Source organism: Oncorhynchus tshawytscha, linkage group LG31, assembly GCF_018296145.1.
Source record: "Oncorhynchus tshawytscha isolate Ot180627B linkage group LG31, Otsh_v2.0, whole genome shotgun sequence".
In the NCBI taxonomy this organism is placed as follows: domain Eukaryota; kingdom Metazoa; phylum Chordata; class Actinopteri; order Salmoniformes; family Salmonidae; genus Oncorhynchus; species Oncorhynchus tshawytscha.
The window spans coordinates 10,082,607-10,105,580 of NC_056459.1; the positions used below are offsets into that span (position 1 = coordinate 10,082,607).

The 22,974-nt window shown below is 44.0% G+C and overlaps 1 protein-coding gene across 2 annotated transcripts; it reads right to left on the bottom strand.

Annotated features, from left to right (window-relative positions):
• Nucleotides 1-1,937: 1,937 nt before the first annotated feature.
• LOC112229737 (GON-4-like protein) lies at nt 1,938-22,334 on the bottom strand. Of its 2 annotated transcripts, XM_024395737.2 has the most exons (29): nt 22,275-22,334; nt 21,699-21,797; nt 20,736-21,022; nt 20,509-20,616; nt 19,920-20,125; nt 19,649-19,723; nt 19,483-19,533; nt 19,333-19,383; nt 19,115-19,210; nt 18,707-18,823; nt 18,307-18,504; nt 16,121-16,319; nt 14,108-14,212; nt 13,979-14,019; nt 13,706-13,824; nt 13,111-13,321; nt 12,384-12,470; nt 12,026-12,221; nt 11,689-11,839; nt 10,139-10,289; nt 9,722-9,838; nt 6,486-7,724; nt 6,282-6,366; nt 5,707-5,888; nt 4,356-4,553; nt 4,054-4,197; nt 3,543-3,865; nt 2,929-3,031; nt 1,938-2,723 (listed from the first exon to the last, which is right to left on the bottom strand). In XM_024395737.2, the coding sequence occupies exons 3-29, from the start codon at nt 21,010-21,012 to the stop codon at nt 2,604-2,606; spliced, it is 4,950 nt and encodes a 1,649-aa protein (XP_024251505.1). In that variant the 5' UTR covers nt 21,013-21,022; nt 21,699-21,797; nt 22,275-22,334; the 3' UTR covers nt 1,938-2,603. The 2 variants fall into 2 exon arrangements, with proteins under 2 accessions (XP_024251505.1, XP_024251506.1); XM_024395738.2 differs by lacking the exon at nt 22,275-22,334 and having other exon boundaries at nt 19,348-19,383; nt 21,699-22,197.
• Between the last annotated feature and the right edge of the window lie 640 nt (nt 22,335-22,974).

Genomic DNA, 22,974 nt, shown 5'->3' on the forward strand with positions numbered 1-22,974 from the left:
ACGGACATCCCGGCCGGCCAAACTCTCCCCTCACCCAGAAGTCCCCTAACCCGCAAATTGTACATTTAAAAACTCCCTGGATTTACAAAAGAAAATTCATTGATTGCAGGTTGTCTGGCTGTAGAACCACAGAGGAAGGCTGTATTTATCTGGTTTCGGCTCTGAGATCCAACCCTTCACACCTGAAAGAGCTGGACCTGAGTTACAATCACCCAGGCGACTCTGGAGTGAAGCAGCTCTCTGCTGTACTAGAAGATCCACACAGTATGCTGAAGAAACTCGGGTAAACTCAAAAGAACGAGCAAAACCTTGATACTGAAGAAAATATTTTTACCATCTCGGGGTTTCTGAGCTTCTGTAACCAACTATATTGACTGAATATAAATCACTGACCGGGCCTTCGATTTTCTCCACAGAGTGGATCATGGTGGGGAATGCAGGGCCAAAGCAGGGCTGAGAAAATGTCATTCTGTGCTAGATAGGAATTACAATAAAATGTGGGCTACAAGTAGTCAAACAAAACATTTTACACATTAAGAGAATGAGAGTGAGAGAATTTGTACACTTGTATAAAGTAATTAAACTGGCTCAGTTGTGTTCCGTTTACCCAAACACAAAGCCTGACACTAGCCATTTTTCTTAAACTTGTCTGTAGATGCCTGTCTGCTCAGTCTGGACCCAAACAGTGCACCCACACCTGTCACGCTCAAAGGGGAACCGAGAGGTGACACGAAACGTAGAGAACCAGCAGAACCTCTTGATCACCCAGAAATACTTCAGCACTGTCGCCAAGTTCTGGGCAAAGAGTTTCTGACTTCACGCTGTTACTGGGAAATAGAGTGGAGCAGGATGAACGTTGACATCGGAGCCACATGTAAAAAGAATCAACAGGAAAGGCGAGGGCTCGGAAAGCATGATCGGGATGAATAACAAGTCCTTTAGCTTGGTCTGTCATCGTGAAGGAAATCACTTCTGTCACAATGGGAGGATCATTAAAATAGCCACTCCACTTTCTCCCTCAAAAAGATTTGGGGTGTGTCTGGACTGGCCGGCTGGCACTCTAGCCTTCTACATTGTCGCCAGTGACCCACCTGCATACATTCCACACCACGTTTACCGAGCCCCTCCATCCCGCGTTTGGAGTTTACATGGGCTCAAAGCTGACACTTTGCCAGTTTGACTAGAGAGTCAATCAGCATATATTCAGTGCATACAGAGTAGTATATTACATATGAGATGTGATAGTAAAATGTGTGTCTACTGTAGTCCATCTGCTGCATTGCATTGTACCAATTGTGTATATAGTAGTTTAAGTTACTGCTGACCTCACAATCTTTTGGATATTGTTAGGTTCTAATTCTCAGAGTAAACTCACACTATGAAAGCTTAAACCAAGTTAATTATTCCCAATCAATACAGCTGCATTAGACAACGACATTTCACACAAGCACTGATATTAACCCTTTCTCATAGGTCGAGTCTCTTCCTACACATCGCTGTTGCTAGACAGAACCTTAGTGATAACGGTTCTTCCTCACTTCATCTGACCTCTACCCCAAAGTGCTCACTCCCCAATTCAAGGCTCTCATGGTGATTGGTACCAGACTGTGTGTCTCTTCTCCTCTCATAGGATCCCTGATGGCTAACAATAACAGATCCTGACAATGTAAACGTTATACATTACCCTCTCTCCCTCAGTGACATGAATAAGTACATTTCATTCTCAGAACCCAACAATTCAGATAATAAAACTACTGTATAGTATATGAATGTTATTTTTCAGTCTGTTCTGGAAACTACAACTTTCAATTTTTTTTTTAAATAGTCAAAACACTGCTCTTGAACCATTCACAATAAGGCCTACTTAATGGTTGGTGTCATAGTACTGCAAATAAAAGATCCCTGAATGCAAAAAAACAGTCTGGTTGTCCATTATGTAAAACAATTATGTATACTTTATTCAAACAGTCATACTAGCAACCAGCAAAGCACCTGACTGTCCAGTATCAGTCAATCCGTGTCATAATGAAAACACTACAGTTGGCAATCAATTGTCCATTTTCATCCCTTTTTTTTTACATTTCAGCAGAATTGAATTCAACATGATTGTGCTATAGTCTACACTGATTCTTACTGTGCAATGTGTTTCTCTTAATTGTGATTTGGAAGGCCCTCAGGAGCTCTTCCAATATTACTTGTAGCCGGATACAGCTCTAAGACCTCTTGCACATCTTATGCGCTTTTCTCCTTCATACATTCAAGAGGGGTTGGATTTCACATTTTAGCACCTCATAACACAAGGAACCTCATGTCCTGAACATATTAACACATTTGGAACCCTTGCACTTTGTCTATGCATACTAGCACAGAAACGAGTCCTGGCCGTGTCTTAATGGCCCCTGCATCTGCGCCATCAACGGGAGACTTACCCATATTTCTGCACCTTCAGTAGTGTTGAGTCAGAGAGGAAGCACAGTCAAGTGCCAACCAAGTTTTTAGAGATTGGTCAAGCGCTATTCCTTTTCTGTGGCTTAGACTGCAGTCTTGTCAATCCTGCTGACTAAGTGTTATTACGGTATTGTTCCACTGGTGTTGGGTCCTGCTCAGTCCGGGTCTGGCTCTCTGCTGCTGGTTGGCTCTGTGTCACTGACCTCCTCGTCAGAGTACACCCGCTCGGTGGAGGAGCGGAAAAGGCGCATGAGATCCTGGAAACGGGCACAAACCTAGAGGGAACACATTTAGGAGAGTTACGGTAAAGGAATAATGAAAAAAAATTTTTTTTTAAAGAGTTAGCTCCTCCAACATGACGAGGTAATGTTTCGTAGACGGAGGTGGTGCCATAACTAAGTGGAAAAGGACCCATGACAGATCAGACTATTACTCTGTTGCAGCCGCTCTATAAAAAGACGCTACGCTTCTCTCTCTCACCTCATTGGCTGTCTTGTTGCCAAGTTGGGCGGAGACGGCTTCAAAAGTTATTTTATTTGCTCCCTTCTGCTGACAGGCGGTCAAGATGGCACGGTCCGCCTCCCTGTTACAAACAACGAAAACAAAGCAAGATTGAACACAACAAATTTAAATTGTGAAATATCTATTTGGCAATATACCAGAATGATACAATACACTTTGCATCCCACTCCTTAAAGTGGTAAGCAGAAGTCAAAACAATAACAAAGCGTTTTCCATGCCACTGTTTTGGGAAAAAGCTACAGGATGGGCCTGGAGAAATGTAACCACTCAAATTCATTGACAAAGCTATGGATGCAAGAACTAAAAACCAATGAGAACATAGTAGTTGTAATGATGTTTTGAGGCTATACCGTGTTTGTTTACATTTACTTTGTTTACAAACATTGGCGTAAACAAGTTTCTATTTTGGGTTCTGAGGATGGATGACCGTTGAACTCAGCTCGTGGCATTTCTAAGTTATAGTCTTCAAGAATCAAATGGGTACATATTCATTTACAAGTCAAAAAAGTTGATGTAGCAACTGCAGATTGCCCCTTTAAATGAGCATACAACAGAAGGACAGTGGCTCTAACCTGGTCCAGAGGATGACTTTCTCTCCACTGGGTGTAAGTGAGATGTTTTTGGCACAGACTGAGGACTCAGGGTGGGTGTAGTGATCCCCCTCTTTCTCCTTCACTTGTGTGGCTTTCGTGGTTTTAGTGCCTTGGCATCTCTTAGGTTTATTTGCTGCTGATGACTTCTGGGAAGTGGAGATTGTGTTGGTCACATCACCACGGCCTCTTTTCTCAGTCTGACACTGCAGCGAGGGCCGTAAGTGGAGCTCGTTGAAAAACACCCAGAATTCACCCTGCAGGTGGGTGTGACCTCGGAGAAGGTTGGCTATCTGGGCCTTCACCTGAAAGATAAAGAGAGACATTTAATGTTCTAATCTACCATCTCTCGAATCTGAAAAATAACTACGATACTTCCCTCCTTTCTGCTTGGCTAGATTTGATAATAATGATGTTATACTGCTGTTTTCCACAACTGTTAGAACAGTCTGCTCATGTGAGTGTGAAATCAATGTAGCACTTCCTAGCACACCTCCTTGATGCCAGCAGGACTGAGAGTAGGGCCTCCTTGAAGGACGCTCACTATCTTGCGGTAGTGGGAGGAGTTTTCCCCAAAGCTCAGCTCCAGTTGTCGCAGGAAGTGCCGGCTACGCTCAAACGCCTGCTGCTCTGACAGCTACGGCAGGGGGAGGAGAAGGAATATTAACACCCTGACCTCGGTCTGTCACACACAAATAAGAGTTAGTTTTGATGTAATCACAGCCAAACACAGGTAATGGACGAGTTTCAAAGTGTATATTATCAAAGTGTATAGGAGGCCAAGCCAGCACATACCAGTCCACACTCCTGGGCTTGTTCGGGATGGAGGAAGGCAGCAAAGTCTCGGAGAAGCTCCGGCCACTCATTCAGAACAGGTTTAAGCCTCATGAAGAGTTCCACGGAGGTGTGCCCATCTCCGTCCTGCTCAAACTCATAGAGTACCTCCAGAAACTCCTCCACGCGCCCCGGCACCTCCTGCAGGGCATGGCAAACCTGGTCATAGAGCAGAAGAGAGTTATATAGTAGGATATACAGAAAGTTATATTTGCAGTAGGACTAAGGATTTCTTAAATCCTCTTAGGTGGTTAAATTCCCTATATAGAGGATGTGGGGCGGTTCTGGACCCGTTCCAACTGACATTTTGGTATACAAAGCACTCTGTGAATGTCGTAGGATCCCGTTCCTTATAGCGCCCCCCCACTCTCTCAGCGGAGCGGACTTGAAGTGTCAGGTTTCAGACCCCACATTTGCATAGGGAGTGACACGTCACATCTTCGGGCCTATCCAGACAAAGAACTCATTTGCTCTTCCTCTAAGTAACTGATATTCTCAGCCGGATTTAGAGCTCGCATACATGTACTAACTCATTTCAAAGAATTGAAACAAGACCACATTCTCTTGGTCACAGGAGGACGAAATTACTGTTTAAAAGTCAAAGCTGTAATGAATCTGCACACATTTGAACGACGTCTCTGCGCCACTCAGTGAACGTTTGGGAGAAATGTATCCGTCGTCAGTTATATGAAATTGTGGCAATATTGTCCTGTCACTAAGTATGGTCATGTTTATTTGACTGTTGTAAAAAAAGCAAAATCTTATAGCAAGTTGTTTCTAATTTGCTATTATATTTAGAAAGCATGTTAGTCATTCAAGCCCTATTGCCTCACTTTTGTTGAATAGGGGGGTAAATCATGATTTTTTCATAATATTTGAGTATGGGTCCTCAAAGTGACTACAGCTCAGCAATTTATAAAACAACATGTACCAGAAAGATGTTCCAGACCTTTCTAAAACCACACAACAGTTATTGTTTATGACCAACCCATGAAAATAATGAAGTTTGGGTATGTCTATTTAGGCAGAAATATAAATTATGTTGACGAGAGGGTGGCTATAACTGTGAATAGCGCCACAATGTATTGCATGGTGATGCACTGCATTCAATCGGAAGCTGCCTTCATCCGATGTAGTTTCGCAATGAATGCCACCCAGTACAATTCAACTCATTTTTTGGGCCAACTTCACCCAATTAGAGGGCTGTTCATCAGACAGAAAATGTAGCCCAAAGCCTTTGCAGCCTTTTAAGCACCTTGGGTGCGAGAAATGCGCTTTATAAATAAAATGAATCATCATCATCATTATTTACCCTGTTGAGATAATGCTGAGCGAAGCCTATTTCCTTCTTCTCCCTCAGGGGGTCGCTGTCAAGTAGGTTGTCATGGTCGTAGATGATCGGTAGGCTTTTGGATAACCCCTTGCTGCCGACTACTCCAGTGTGATGCTGCTCGTGCCTCGAGCTAGGAGGGTTGGAACTACTACTACGGCATTCTGGGAAGGACAAATCAAATCCAGCAGGTGTGGTTAGATGGGAGAAGAGGAGGACTCCCTAATTCCAAATAGACCCCTAGGACATTGTAGAAATCTGAAAGGATTTAATAGCATTGACATATTTCATGAACCTATGTGCAGGGTTTCCCCCTTACGCATTTAGCAGCGGAGCACCGCCGCCGGCAAATCGTGGCCGCCACTGCTAGAAATGTAAAAGTTTTATTTACAATGCAGATATATAGATGTATGCCCCTGGAAGACCCAAAATCAGCCACCCCGCATAGGAAGACCCACCCTCGCTAACTCTGCCACTGCTGCTGAAAAAAAAAACAAGGGGGAAAAAAAGAAGTGTCCATCCATGTTGTGGCGTTTAAAGATTGGTGGGAAGCTAACCTGAGGATGTGCCTGATTGTTCACCCTCTTCCAAGTCCTCTGACCTCCCCCCTGACGCCAGCCATGACAGTTTCTCCATCGTCTCCTACAAGGAAAGATAACACACAAACCCAACCGATGAGACGTGTGACATGTAAATAACTTGGCAAATAAAATTTATTCATATGTTCATGTAATATCAACGTCTCGCATGACCTCACTCACCTGCAGCTCTGGCACGGACAACGTGGACTCCTCAGAAGCCGGTGACATCACTTCCTCTACCTCCTGATCTCTGTCTCCCCTTCCCTCTTCACCCTCCCACTCTCCGTCCCCCATGTCCGACGGCCCGGGCGATAGGTTCAGCGTTATCGCCTGCCCCTCGGACTCCTCAGCGGGGTCAACGGAGTCAACGCTCCCCAAGGGGCTGGCAGAGGACTCCGACAGGGCCAGGAGGGGCATATCATAATCACCTCCATCCTCATCCCTCTCATCCACCCCCTCTTCCTCCGTTACAACTGTGACGTAGTCGTATGGGGTCAGAGCCTGGTCCAGGGCAGGTGGTTCCGTGGAGGCTGAAGGCTGGGGCTTCCCCTCACTCTTCAGGCTGCTTTTAGGTTTCTTTGTCACCCGCCGCAGGCTCATCCTGGAGGATTTTCTCTTGAATTGTTCGATAGGAGTCGTAGTAGAGACCGAGGTTTGGGTTTCGGTAACAGTGGATGCTGTTCTACTACTCATGTGGGGCAACAAAAGGAGGTTTGCGCAACTGTTGGGGGCCACGGTATTCAGGTTTGTTTGGGGAGGGATCTTGTTGTTGGGTGGAGGGGCTGGCAGCAGCCTGGGCAGCCTGCGGAGGTTGGCGAATGTGCTGAACTTCCGAGCAACCAGGTCTTTGGCCAATGGAGTGAAATGTGACAACCGAGGGGCCAACACCCTGGTGGATGGGGCAGGACAAAGGACAGCTGCGGGCACTGGGGCAGGCAAATTGAGGATGACGTGCAGGGGCTTCTGGGAAGGTTTGGGTTGAGGCTTGAGGGGACGTTTCAGATGAGGCTTGGTGGGATGCTGAAGAGAAGGAGGTTTGGATGTTGCAGGCTGGATGGGCTGCAGTTTGTGGTGGGCCATGCACTGCTGAATCACAGCACCTGTCTGGGAATTATTTTCAGAGCATGTAGTTCCACTTCCCAGACTCTGGGTGGCGTTGTGCGATACAGCCAGGGACAGTGAGAGGTCACAGGGTGGTGGACGGTGCCAGCGCCTGAAGCCGCAGCGCTGGAATGAAAGGCTGTCGGGGAGTTGGGACGGGTAGCGAGTCCCGGGAGGGAAGCTGTAGTCCAAAGTTCTGGAGGAACTGAAGAGAAGAGTGACGAGTGGGGCTTTCTTTGATTGACAGGCCGACATGGCTTCTGTATCCGGTGAGCTGTTGAGTTCCCTGATTGCCTCGTAGATATAAGGCAAACTTCTCTGTAGGAACAGAACATTTATTTAAATCAATATGAACTATTTAGCTGGTTCCTGAAATGTTATCCTTTATCCAAAATAAATGTACTTTCATCTTCACTGAAATAAAAAAAACTTCCAGTCCAAAACAACCTTTATTGTTAGAATATCTGACAATAATAAGCCTAGGCAATATGGTGGAATCTCTCCTAGGACAAATGGAAGGCTAGGTGGCCAACAATATACAGTGGCAAGAAAAAGTGAACCCTTTGGAATGACCTGGATTTCTGCATAAATTGGTCATAGATGAAGATCAGATCAAATGTTAAGTCACAACAATAGACAGAGTCTGCTTAAGAGGTTAAACTAAAACACACAAATTATTGTATTTTTCTTGCCTATATTGAATACATAATTTAAACATTATGTGTAGGTCGGGAAAAGTATGTGAAACCCTTGGCTAATTACTTCTTCAAAAGCTAATTGGAGTCGGGAGTCCGCTAACCTGAAGTCCAATCAAAGAGACGAGATGTTGATTAGAACTGCCCTGCCCCATTAAAAAAAATAAAAAATAAAAAAACACCTCACAAAATTTGAGTTTGCTATTCACAAAAAGCATTGCCTGATGTGAACCATGCCTTGAACAAAGGAGATATCAGAAGACCTAAGATTAAGAATTGTTGACTTTGATAAAGCTGGAAAGGGTTACAAAAGTATCTCTAAAAGGCTTGATGTTCATCAGTCCATCAGCACTGTTGCTACTCTCCCTAGGAGTGGCCGTCCTGCAAAGATGACTGCAAGAGCACAGTGCAGAATGCTCAATGAGGTTAAGAAGAATCCTAGTGTCAGCTAATGACTTACAGAAATCTCTAAAACATGCAAACATCTCTGTTGACGAGTCTACGATACGTAAAACACTGAACAAGAATGGTGTTCATGGGAGGACACCACGGAAGAAGCCTAGTGTCAGCTAATGACTTACAGAAATCTCTAAAACATGCAAACATCTCTGTTGACGAGTCTACGATACGTAAAACACTGAACAAGAATGGTGTTCATGGGAGGACACCACGGAAGAAGCCACTGCTGTCCCCCCCCCAAAAAAACACTGCTGCACGTCTGAAGTTCGCAAAAGGACACCTGAATGTTCCACAGCGTTACTGGCTAAATATTTTTTGGACAGATGAAACTACAGTTGAGTTGTTTAGAAGGAACACACAATACTATGTGTGGAGAAAAAAAAGGCACATCAAAACCTCATCCAAACTGTAAAGTATGGTGGAGGGAGCATCATGGTTTGGGGCTAATTTGCTACCTCAGGGTCTGGACAGCTTGGTAATCATTGACGGGAAAATTATTTCCAAAGTTTATCAAGACATTTTGCAATGGAATGTTAGGCTGTCTGCGAATTGAAACTCAACAGAAGTTGGGTGATGTAACAGGACAAGGACCCAAAACACAGAAGTAAATCAACAACGGAATGGCTTCAACAGAAGAAAGTACGCCTTCTGGAGTGGCCCAGTCAGAGTCCTGACCTCAACCCGATTGAGATGCTGTGGCATGACCTCAAGAGAGCAGTTCACACCAGACATCCCAAGAATATTGCTGAACTGAAACAGGTTTGTAAAGAGGAATAGTACAAAATTCCTCCTGCCCGTTGTGCAGGTCTGATCCGTAACTACAGAAAATATTTGGTTGAGGTTATTGCTGCCAAAGCAGGGTCAATCAGTTATTAAATCCAAGGGTTCACATACTTTTCCCACCCTGCACTGTGAATGTTTACACAGTGTGTTCAATAAAGACATGAACACGTATAGTTTGTGTGTTATTAGTTTAAGCAGACTGTGTTTGTCTATTGTTGTGACTTAGGTGATGATAACACATTTTATGACCAATTTATGCAGAAATCCAGGTAATTCCAAAGGGTTCACATACTTTTTCTTGCCACTGTAGGTACTAACTATCATAGGTGTTGATTTGGGATTGGGATCAGGCAGTAGTATTCTATATGTAGTTGGTACCCTCAGCCATCCGGGCATGGCTCTCTCCTCTCTCTCCACTGAAGGGCGCAGGTCACCCGGCTTCACTCGGTCACAGGCCACCGGCATGGGAAGGACCACTTTCTGGAGCTGGTAGGCCTTTTAGTAAAAAATTATTATAATAATTGTTTAAAAAAAGACGTGGGGAGAGGCGCTTTTTGAGGTCCATTCGTTCATATTGTTTATGGTCAACGCTAATGTTAGTTGAGTATTAGTTCATGTTAGTGGATATGTGGACAAATATGTGGATCACTCCCTCTCCTGGATAAAAGAACAGGTCCCAGTTAAGGAAGCAACTAACTAGAAACTAGTAATTTACAACTAACCCAAACTATAAACAGTCGCCCTAATACATTTACTTTCGTAATAGTGTATATAATTTGTATATCTGGGTCCTACCTTGATGACGTTGTTGGGATGGGTGTGTTTACACTTCTCCATAATGTGGTCACGGAGCTGAGAGACCCTCTTGGCGCGGAGCAGGTAGTGACACAGCAGTTCCTTGGGCTGGAGGGTCTCCCCCAGGTTTCTCAGGCCCAGGACGATCAGGCTGGGAAAACAAGATGGCAGAGAGTAAAGGACTCAGCCTACGGACTTAGTTCATTTGTCAGCGAGTTATTAACACATAAAAAGCATGCAGAAATCAAATTTATTTTAGATTTCAAGTTAACGTACTACGGAAACAAAATGTGTTTAGGACAAGGTGTGCATTTAAAAGAGCATACACAGTACACTGAATAAAAATATAACCGCAACAATTAAGTGTTGGTCCCATGTTTCATGAGCTGAAATAAAATATCCCAGAAAAAGCTAATTTCTCAAAAATGGTGTGCACAAATTTGTTTACATCCCTTTTATTGAGCATTTCTCCTTTGCCAAGATAATTTATCCAGCTGACAGGTGTGGCATATCAAGAAGCTGATTAAACAGCATGTTCATTACACAGGTGCACCTTGTGCTGGGGACAATAAAAAGGCCACTAAAATGTGCATTTTTGTCACAACACAATGTCAAAGATGTAAGAAGTTGAGGGAGTGTGCAATTGGCTTGCTGACTGCAGAAATGTCTACCAGAGCTGTTGCCAGAGAATGTAATGTTCATTTCTCTACCATATGCTGCCTCCAATGTCATTTTAGAGAATTTGGAAGTATGTTCAAACGGCCTCACAACCGCAGACCACGTGTATATCGCGTTGTGTGGGCCAGCGGTTTGCTGATGTTAACCTTATGAACAGAGTGCCCTATGGTGGCGATGGGGTTATGGTTTGGGCAGGCATAAGCTACTAACAAAAACTGCATTTTTTTAATGTAAATTTGAATGCCCATTGTCGTGCCATTCATCCACTGCCATGACCTCATGTTTCAGGATGATAATGCACAGCCACATGTCGCAAGGATCTGTAAACTATTCCTGGAAGCTGAAAATGTCCCAGTTCTTCCATGGACTGCATACTCACCAGAAATGTCACACATTGATCATGTTTGTGATGCTCTGGATCGACAACATGTTCCAGTTCCTGACCAATATCCAGCAACTTCGCATAGCCATTGAAGAGGAGTGGTACAACATTCCACAGGCCACAATCAACAACCTGATCAACTTATATGTGAAAGAGATGTGTCACGCTGCATGAGGCAACACCAGATACTGACTGGTTTTCTGATCCACACCGCTACCTTTTTCTAATGGCATCTTTGACCAACAGATGCATATCTGTATTCCAAGTCATGTGAAATCCATAGATTAGGGCCTAATGCATTTATTTCAATTGACTGATTTACTTATATTAAGTGTAACTCAGTAAAATATTTGAATTTTTTGCATGTTGTGTTCATATTTTTGTCCAGTATAATATGGGTATTCTATGAGGAATCAGATACAATATGGGCATTAAAAGGAGGTTATAACATTTGGGCATTATATTGGAATTCTAAAAAGGTCCTTCTTACCAGTCCTCTCCTGCAGTGAACATGCTGACTGAGCGGGCGGAGTGCAGGGCTGGGTCCAGGCTGACATGGGGCAGTAGCTCAGGGTACAGGAACACCGGCCGTGTGGCAAACAGCCATGCCAGCTGGGGTGGCATCGACGGGTGCTTCCGGACTGGCAAAGTGGTAACACACAACAAACCAGTTAGAGTGAGAGAGATGAATTAAACATGAATTAGGCCTACATCCTGAATGAGTTCAAACATTTTCAACTGAGAAGGGTACATTGTAATTCAATTTAGTAAATTAGAAATCATCTTTACCTCATCGATTTGACTATCATCATGGCTCTCATGCTTACCTCTCCTGCATGTTCGTGGCTCGTTAGGGGCTTCCTGGTAAGGGATTGGGGACAGTCTGAGCTCCTCCAGTAGTGACAGTGCCCCCTGTAGGTTACAGGCTCTGAACACACTGGTAAAGCATGTCTCCACTGGGCCCTGGGTCAACTCCCCACGCTGGGTCAACTCCCCACGCTGGGCAAACATCTGTAACTCCATCTGTGAGTGATGAGAGTTTGATGTAGAGAGTGATGGAGAGTTAGCGAGAGAGACAGAGATATGGTGGGAGTATCAGAGAGAGAGAGAACTAAAGTATATTTAGAAGTTGGTGCAGCTAAAGGCACTAGTGAAAGTGGGTTTGTCAGTATGTTTCTCTCTCACCAGGAACTGCTTGGTGGTGGCTGCTTCGCTCTGCAGTGCAGCCACCGGGCTGGTTAACATATGGACCTGGGTCAGGAGCTGGACGTGCTGCAGACGGAGAAAAATACAGTAATTACCGAGCGAAAGACAAAGGTTGTCTTCATTGTGGATCCTTGACCAGGATCTCACTACCTAGGTTTTGATTTAGATGTTTGTTTTGACTAGGTTTGGCTCAGCAAGATAAAAGCTCAATTACAAAATATTGAGCATAAAGCAGGGTCCGGATTAATTCCAATTTCATTTGAAATTCCAATTGAATTCTTGAATTCACTCATGGAGTGGAGAATTTGCATTGAATTCAATTTTGGGTTAGAATTGAATTTGTAAAATAGTTTAACCTTTGGAATTGAATAATTGTACATTTCCCAGATAATGGAATTAATGCACTTAGTATATGAAATGTACTGCAGTATTTGTTTTTAATTAGTTAAACGTGCATTCCTATATTTCCAGCTAGGCTGTCTGAACAGTCACATGATCAGCCTGAAAGCCTGAGGGAATTTAATTTGATTTGTGGAATTGTTGGGGATAATATTGAATTGGGAATAGAATTCTTAGAATTTACCCAGCATTGGAATTGAATTCTCTGAAATCAAAGACTGATCTGGAATTTGAATTGAATGAATTTACAGGGAGAGGGAATTTAATTTGTGGAATTAACCCTAACACAAAGCCAAGGACCCCAGACCTGCTGGACTTGCTGCTGCAGCTGGAGTCTCTGGTGGTGGGAGAGGGTGGGGGTGAATGGAGGCGGGGGCTCCCGGGGCTTGGTGATGAGGGCCCTGGGGACCAACAGGCCCTGGCTCTCCAGCAGGGCCCGGCGACGCCGGATGGCGTCCAGCTGCTCCTTCACCGTACGGTAGCGCCCTGCCGTCACCTCCGCCATGGGGTCCTCCAACCTAGGGATCAAAGGTCAAACTGGGTCAGCTATACATAGGTCAAATCAGAGGAGGTTGAAAGTTGTCACTGTGTGGGTGTGTAGACGGTATAAAGGTTGTGATTAGAGGTTGAAATCAATATACAGAATTCAGTTTCGCAACTGAACTGATAGAATGTTATTCACTATTTATTCCTCGTGTCACCATTTCTATTTTTGTACCTTTATCTCTGCATTGTTGAAAAAGGACCCGTAAGTAAGCATTTCACTGTTAGTCTACACACCTGTCGTTTACAAAGCATGTTACAATTAAAACAGTATTTGATAAATGGAATTATTTACTTGGGAAGATGCCAGTGTAACAAACAACATCAGAACAGTGTGTATAGGAAGTGGATACACCTACGGGATATCTGGCGGGGTGTTGAATGTGGGTGTCCCCAGGGCAGGTGCCTCTTCCTCCCTCTCCTCCTCTTCCTCGTGTCCCTCCCCATCTTGCTCCTGAGCAGTCAGCTCATCCTGGAACTGGAGCACACACACACACAGAGATAAACGATACATAGACAACCACACAACATACCAAACACAGAGGGGTAAAGAAAGGACACATAGAAGGGGTGTTTGGAGGGAAAGAGAGAGGGGAGACAAAAGAAACAGACAAACACAGATCCTCTCTTACTGTCTCAAACAACTCCTCCATCAACTGGTTCACTTCCTTTTCTGTGGGAAAAAAAAGGGAGATGAGGGTCAATACCTGACAGTCACAGCCTAGATAAATTGACTCCATCTCATCACCATGGTAACTCACTGGTGATGCGGACGGCTCGGTCATTACGGTAATCCTCCACGTCGGGTTCGTCGATCTCCGCCAGGAAGTTATACTCAGGATCGTCATCATCATCATCGCCTTCCTCTAAAAAAAACAAGTAAAAAAGAAGGAGAGAACATCGAGAAAGAGGATCAGAGTGCAAGAGTGAGAGTAAGTGAGAAGAAGCAACTCAATATTAGGAAGGTGCCCTTAACGTTTTGTACACTCAGTCTAGATCAAGGATGGACAACTCCAGCCCTCAGGGGTCTGGTTGGCGTCACTTTTCCCTCAGCCCTACAGTGGCGCAAAAAAAGTATTTAGTCAGCCACCAATTGTGCAAGTTCTCCCACTTAAAAAGATGAGGCCTGTAATTTTCATCATAGGTACACTTCAACTATGACAGACAAAATGAGAAGAAAAAAAATCCAGAAAATCACATTGTAGGATTATTTATGAATTTATTTGCAAATGATGGTGGAAAATAAGTATTTGGTCACCTACAAACAAGCAAGATTTCTGGCTCTCACAGACCTGTAACTTCTTCTTTAAGAGGCTCCTCTGTCCTCCACTCGTAACCTGTATTAATGGCACCTGTTTGAACTTGTTATCAGTATAAAAGACAGCTGTCCACAACCTCAAACAGTCACACTCCAAACTCCACTATGGCCAAGACCAAAGAGCTGTCAAAGGACACCAGAAACAAAATTGTAGACCTGCACCAGGCTGGGAAGACTGAATCTGCAATAGGTAAGCAGCTTGGTTTGAAGAAATCAACTGTGGGAGCAATTATTAGGAAATGGAAGACATTCAAGACCACTGATAATCTCCCTCAATCTGGGGCTCCACACAAGATCTCTCCCCGTGGGGTCAAAATGATCACAAGAACAGTGAGCAAAAATCCCAGAACCACACGGGGGGACCTAGTGAATGACCTGCAGAGAGCTGGGACCAAAGTAACAGAGCCTACCATCAGTAACACACTAGGCCGCCAGGGACTCAAATCCTGCAGTGCCAGACGTGTCCCCCTTGCTTAAGCCAGTACATGTCCAGGCCCATCTGAAGTTTGCTAGAGAGCATTTGGATGATCCAGAAGAAGATTGGGAGAATGTCATATGGTCAGATGAAACCAAAATATAACTTTTTGGTAAAAACTCGTCATGTTCGGAGGACAAAGAATGCTGAGTTGCATCCAAAGAACACCATACCTACTGTGAAGCATGGGGGTGGAAACATCATGCTTTGGGGCTGTTTTTCTGCAAACGGACCAGGACGACTGATCCGTGTAAAGGAAAGAATGAATGGGGCCATGTATCGTGAGATTTTGAGTGAAAACCTCCTTCCATCAATCAGCAAGGGCATTGAAGATGAAACGTGGCTGGGTCTTTCAGCATGACAATGATCCCAAACACACCGCCTGGGCAACGAAGGAGTGGCTTCGTAAGAAGCATTTCAAGGTCCTGGAGTGGCCTAGCCATTCTCCAGATCTCAACCACATAGAAAATCTTTGGAGGGAGTTGAAAGTCCGTGTTACCCAGCAACAGCCCCAAAACATCACTGCTCTAGAGGAGATCTGCATGGAGGAATGGGCCAAAACACCAGCAACAGTGTGTGAAAACCTTGTGAAGACTTACAGAAAACGTTTGACCTCTGTCATTGCCAACAAAGGGTATATAAAAAAGTATTGAGATAAACTTTTGTTATTTACCAAATACTTCATTTTCCACCATAATTTGTAAATCAATTCATTAAAAATCCTACAATGTGATTTTCTGGATTTTTTTTTCTCATTTGTCTGTCATAGTTGAAGTGTACCTATGATGAAAATTACAGGCCTCTCATCTTTTTAAGTGGGAGAACTTGCACAATTGGTGGCTGACTAAATACTTTTTTGCCCCACTGTATATCTAACACAAACTAAAGACCAGGGATAGGTGATTATTACTCTAACGGCCGAGGGTAGTTGCTAGGCGTGGATTTGAGCCGCGCACACACACACACGCACCACCCCCTCACCATCGTTGTACATGTCAGAGGTCATGATGCCCTGCAGCCAGTGGGTCCACTCGGGGTCCTCGGGGGCGGAGTCACACCCGTACATGTCGGGCGTGATGTCAGGGGCACAGAGCTCTGCCTCCAGTTGGCCCATGGGGACGTCCCGGAGGGGCCTCTTGGAGCGGGTACGACACGCCATCAGACCGTCCGCCAGGGGTGGCTGTGAGAGTGGTAGAGAGAGAACGGGGATGAAGGAAGAGGGGGAACAGAGAGCGAAAGCTTGAGGTTAGCAGTGCAAAGTCAGGTAAATCTCCAAGCATGTCTTTGGACAGGTAGTTCAGGTAGCACCTCCGGTTTCACGTTTCAAAATGTTTTCCCTGTTTCAAGCCTACTGAACAGGACCCGGAAAGCAGAAATCTCTACCGCATTCCATTCTAAATCTATGAGCACTGCATTGATGGGTTGCGTCTAGCAGGAGCCATTATCTGGAATGGGTGGTGGGCGATTCCACGCCAGGATAGGCCGAAAATATTTCAGATTGTTCTGTCAATTCTCAAATAGAAACGTCATTGGGAGGAAAGATGTTAGATGTTCATCCCCCTTGGGTTGTGCCGTGGCGGAGATCTTTGTGGGCTATACTCGGCCTCGTCTCAGGTTGGTGGTTGGTGGTTGAAGATATCCCTCTAGTGGTGTGGGGGCTGTGCTTTGGCAAAGTGGGTGGGGTTATATCCTTCCTGTTTGGCCCTGTCCGGGGGTGTCCTCGGATGGGGCCATAGTGTCTCCTGACCCCTCCTGTCTCAGCCTCCAGTATTTATGCTGCAGTAGTTTATGTGTCGCGGGGCTAGGGTCAGTTTGTTATATCTGGAGTACTTCTCTTGTCCTATCCGGTGTCCTGTGTGAATTTAAGTATGCTCTCTCTAATTCTCTCTTTCGGAGGACCTGAGCCCTAGGACCATGCCTCAAGACTACCTGACATGATGACTCCTTGCTGTCCCCAGTCCACCTGGCCATGCTGCTGCTCCAGTTTCAACTGTTCTGCCTGTGATTATTATTATTTGACCATGCTGGTCATTTATGAACATTTGAACATCTTGGCCATGTTCCATTATAATCTACACAGCCAGAAGAGGACTGGCCACCTCACATAGCCTGGTTCCTCTCTAGGTTTTGGCCTTTCTAGGGAGTTTTTCCTAGCCACCGTGCTTCTACACCTGCATTGCTTGCTGTTTAGGGTTTTAGGCTGGGTTTCTGTACAGCACTTTGAGATATCAGCTGATGTACGAAGGGCTATATAAATTTGATTTAGACATTATTTTTTACCTTGGTATCAATTTCTTTTTGAAAATCATGAGAAAGTGGCCATTTTAAGCACTTTTTAGACCTATGCATGGACCCTATGATGCGTGAACCATACATGACACAGACATCTTGGTGTCATTATACTCCTTATAGTGTGCTCTAAAATATGGAGTATGTCTATATTCTGAAAAATATTTATGTTCAAAATAGTTTGTGTTGAATAAATGTTCAAAAGTACCTTTTTGATTTTGCTTATTTTTAGACGTACTGTTTGTAACAATATACTCCTCTAACATCTCATATTTCCAGAGTGGGCTCTCTGGTACTTTCGAAGGGCTGAAACATTTCATACATAGAAATTGACAGGTCATTAACCAATTACAGCCCACTGCACATTCAGCAAATCACCAGTAGAGGGAGTTCCCTTTGAATCCATTTTCCCATTCACTGTGTTGGGGGTGCTCATAAAATTAAATCATAACTTCAAAATTATGCTAGCACAAGCCCACTCTGGAAATTTGATGTACTTGTACAGTATATTGTTCCAATGAATATGTTTTAAAATGACAGAATCAAAATGGGTACTTTAGAGATATTAATATTCACATGTTTAATGTATGTGAAAATGTGTATTTCAGAATATAGACACTTCATATTGTAGAGCACACAATGAGTTTAATGACACCGATGTCGTCTGTATCATGTACGGTTCACGGATTATAAGGTCTTACAGAAAGTATGTACAGTATAGGCCTAAAAATAGCCACTTTAATCATGATTTTCAACAACAAAAAAGTTTGTGATACAAATGTAAAAAAACAATTTTTTTAAACATGTCAAACATCATTCCTCCCAATTAAGTTTCTATGTGAGAATTGCCAGAACAATCTGAGATATGGCCCTGGTACCTGGTAGGGCTCCAGGCAGACTGTGCCGATGGCCAGCTCCTCCTCCACAGCATGAAGCTTCTCCAGGAAGCTGAATTCTGGAGGGGCCCTGGTGGTATAGAATCCCTGTGGTCCAGAGGAGGAGGAGGGCTGGGGGGGAGGGGGAGGGCCCATGGGGACAACCTCCACCTTTAGGTGTCTGGACCTGCTATGATTGACCTGGGAGGAAATGAGTTTCATGAGATATCAACATTGAAATGTATCTCACAAGAATATAACAATAACAAGAGCATATTATGCCACTTACAAAAGGCAATATTCTGTATATTATTCATTTTTACATGAAAAACAAAATGCTTATACATATGTTATTGCTTGAGGCAAAAATACAAATATTTTAAATTGTATTGAAGTGTGTCACCTGCATGGGGCTGCAGCTCCTGTCGTCGTCCCACTCTGTGTGTATTTTCCTGTGGAAGCCTCCTCTGATTCCCCTTGGAGACGAGGCCGTGCTCTCCATGTCACTTTCCTGAAATGTCTACACACACACACACAAAGTCCAATACAGTCATTTCAATATATAGAGATACAGAGAAACACGAATGATTTTCTATTTATTTAAAGTATTGGCACATCCAATCATAATGTATCTATGACCACTTACAATCATTTACTGTTGCCATTCTAAAGTTGATAAAGCTACTTTGTTTTGCTTTTTTAACCACACAATTGTGTACGCACGATGAACGCCTCCCAATGTATGCAACAACAAAATAAAACATGTTCAGTCCACAAGCTAACACAGAGCCCAATCCTATGAATCTCTTACATCTTCCACTGTCTCGTCCTCCTCCTCTTCATCGGGGCAGTACTCTTCATCAGAGGAGTCTTCCTCCGCTAATTGAATGTCCACAAACTGTGGTGCCTGAAAACGGAGAAAGAGAAAAGAAACAGACAAGCACTTCAGCCCTTTCTAGTTGGGAGCCACACTTTTCAGTCAGGTAATGAGTGTTTAATACTACTTTCATAGCAGTACAATGGTGGTACCTTCTCTTTATTGACCTTTTTGATGGGGGAGATGTTCCAAGTGGGAATGACCTGAAATAACAAAGACTGAATTACAAGAGACTCAATTGCAAAACATAAATCTAAATGTAGGTTAAAAAACAAACAAACACTAAAATGCAGTGAACTCACCACTCCTTTTTCTACCACCTCCTTGAATTTGGAACGTGTCATCTTGGGCTCCTAAGAGGTAGATGAGAAAGATGTTGAATGAAAGTGCACACAGAGACTTGAACGTGTCAATTCTCAACTGGAAAAGTCTTCATTAGGACATGGATATGCAATGGTTGACACTCACAAAGACAGGCACAGCCTCCGTCTCGTTGATGGCAGCTTTCATCATGGCCACCACATGCTCATTGGTGATCACTTCCTGTGGTTCAAAAGGTAAAAAAGGTTTCAAACCAGGCTTACAATCAGCCTGTCTGTATTTGTCTGTCAGTCTATGTGTACTATATGCGAGGTTGTAGGCAAATTGCTATTGTAGGAAATTGACGCGTCCACAGTCCACACTAACTGTGTAAGAAACATTGGCTAGGTTGCAGCTATTGGCTCCCCTCTGCACTCACGTGAATGATGTTGCGGACATTGGCGGTGGTCAGGTTATGTTGTCTGGACTTGTTCTCCAGCTCACGGTCCAGCTCTCTGTCAATCTCCACCTCGGGATCGGCCACTTCTTGCCGTCTTTCTCCCACCTCTCTGTCCGCAGCTCTCTTCTTCCGCTTAACCGCTCCCTTCTTCCTGCTGCCCTTGTGTCCCCCGCCATGCCTTTCATCTGACAGAAAGAGAGAGTCAATCAGTCTTGAACTCCAACAGTATGCTTTACACACGCCCCCTACCTGGGGCGGCAGGCAGCCTAGTGGTTAGAGCATTGGGCCAGTAACCGAAAGGTTGGTGGATCGAATCCCCGAGCTGCCGTTCTGCCCCTGAACAAGGCAGTTAACCCACTGTTCCTAGGCTGTCATTGTAAATAAGAATTTGTTCTTTACTGACTTGCCTAGTTAAATAAAGGTTTTTAAAAAATCAAAGGAAAATAGTTAGCTGAGGGGTCATTTTGTACACTGTTCCTAACCTTGTTCATGTTGTATACAAGATGTGAGTACCGTTTCAGGATCAGATGCTAAGGGTGGCCAGTTAATAGATATAGGTTTTCCTCACCCATAGTGATGACCAGGTCAGTGTCTGTATCCTCTTCTGTCTGAGGGGGGCACTGTGCAGGGCTGCACTGGACAGCATCCTCTTCATTCGCTACCTGACCTGGAGATCCTGCAAAGACAAGAGACTCCCTAATTTACCTATATATCAATTGCTTAGGTAGGACACACAAAACGTATCATGAAAGCTAAGTGTGATGCGAGATCTACTCTCCTTTGCCCCCTACTTACCCTCAGCAACAAGAAGGTCCACGCTGGGAACCTGGCCAAGCAGGCTTTGACTCTTGAACCTGGGAGACCGTCTCCATGGCGATGATGTCCCATGGACCTCCAGGCCGCTCTCCTCCTTGGAAGTGGTAACAATGCCACTGGCCTCTGTTGTGAGTGGTGATGATGATGCATTGTGGGATGCTGGTGGTCTTATAGACTGTGGTTTCTCTGTCCTAATAGATTTGTCAGGGCCACCTTTGAGAGAGCTGGAGTTACGTTTGCGGACCAGATTCATCATGTAGTACCACCTGTGAGATTAATTGAGAACAAGCATGATAAGGGTTTATGGTTGGGCATGTATTACTAGTCTAAAGTGTCTTCCTATCCTTGTGTCATATGGACCCTTTGATTGGCACTGGTCGGACAATATGTGGGGGAAGCCATACGGCAGAATAGAATATCCTTGCTAGTCAGTATACGATTATTAGATTTTACCTGTTCAGTTGTCAGCTCAGATTGGACGAGGGAGAGGAATGAGATGCACACTGTTTTTATACACATATGGGCACTACTCCTACTAATATGAGCTAACACTCAAAGCTAACATGTCAATACTTATCTGCTCAGCTCCTTTTGTGAAGCACTTACGTTAACTATCAGACCTCGCTATGAAACATAGCTAGTTAGAGGTAGTATGTATGAAGACGTTTGCATACCGTTAGCTTTAGTTGAAAGATGTTAGCTGTTACTGAGTGAGTGGTGTTGGCCATGGCACTGTCAGTGGCATCAATCATCATCACGCTTGTTGTTGTGGTGTGAAGGCAAGCAAGCTAAGCTAGCTAGCTAGGTAGCTAACAAACTACCCTCGCTAATAGCCTGGCAATTATTCTCAACAGGACAACACGTCAACAAACTAATTTTACACATAGCGAATACTATGTTGAAATGAATTGGTGAATATGAATTTACAAAACATTATCTTACCCGCCACAACACTGCTAGCTCCATCAGCGGTAAACGATGAAACCTGCAACAAACGTCCTCTTTCCTTCCTTCTTCTTCTTCGTCATCGATAAGGTTTAACTGTGGTTGACGTCCCAAAAATATTGCATTACCGCCACCTACTAGACTGCCCTTATATTTTGCTTGAAAAATAAATAATTAAACAAATACCCTACCATTTAACACTACACTCATAAAAATAACTTGAATTAATAAAAACACTTTAAATCTATTTAGTCCTATCTCAGATCAACAACCTGTAACTCTTCTGATGTCAAGTCTCGCACACTCAAATACCTCTCTGCAGCTGCCACCACAATCTCAATTTTCTGCGACTTACGTTCCATCCCTGCAGTACAGTTGATAACCATTGCTATAAATGCTAAAAATCCAATCTTACATATATCACTTGTTGGCCTATCTCTCTGTACTGGTAGAGATCTACTATTCACACCACTCCTCACAGGATCCCTCCCCTTGACCCAACTCAACCTGCCTCTCTCACACAGGACATTTCTGATTCTCAGGCCAATGGGCATCCTTACAATTAACACATACCACTACTTTCCCCAATGCCACACATTCCTTTGTCTCATGCCCTTCTGCGCACAACATTATGTTTCCAGGTGTAACACAATAATTTTCTTCTTCTTCTTCTTCTTCTTCTTCTTCTTCTTCTTCTATGATATCATCGTGTAAGTACATGCTGCCACCTACTGTGCTGGAATGTACGATCAATCATGACCTGTCCAATTCTGTACTTCCATGAAAATAAAATACAAATAAATCCCAACTAACTTCTTCCCCTCACCAACCCCATTAACCTTTATCTATATCATACTGAAACATTCCACCCATAGGATTGTTCAGCATGTCAACAACCATTTCAACAGTAACATTGTTACCCCCAATATCTCTTTTGCAGTCTCCACAATAACCTTCAAACTGGCATTTCTGCTTTCCACAACCCGAGTCATATTGATAACCTTACCAATAAAAGCTATGAAGTCAACTTTATTTATTATCAAAGTGTCATTTGACACCACACATTCATAACAAGATTTCTGAACAGGCCACGAAACCACGCCAGGACCATCAGAAGCACCTACCCGGACAGTAGGTCCACCTAGTACAGGAGCAGTCATGGAAGCTTCATCAGTCTGACAGTAGGTCCACCTAGTACAGGAGCAGTCATGGAAGCTTCATCAGTCTGACAGTAGGTCCACCTAGTACAGGAGCAGTCATGGAAGCTTCATCA

What these genes read in the sequence shown, in the direction of transcription:
- LOC112229737 (XM_024395737.2), bottom strand. Translation starts at nt 21,012, where the DNA reads ATGATGAATCTGGTCCGCAAACGTAACTCCAGCTCTCTCAAAGGTGGC. An exon ending in TGACCTGGTCATCACTATGG is followed by an intron (nt 20,126 to 20,508) that starts GTGAGGAAAACC and finishes TCTTTCTGTCAG; the next exon opens with ATGAAAGGCATGGCGGGGGA. An exon ending in AAGCCCAGGAGTGTGGACTG is followed by an intron (nt 4,198 to 4,355) that starts GTATGTGCTGGC and finishes CCCCTGCCGTAG; the next exon opens with CTGTCAGAGCAGCAGGCGTT.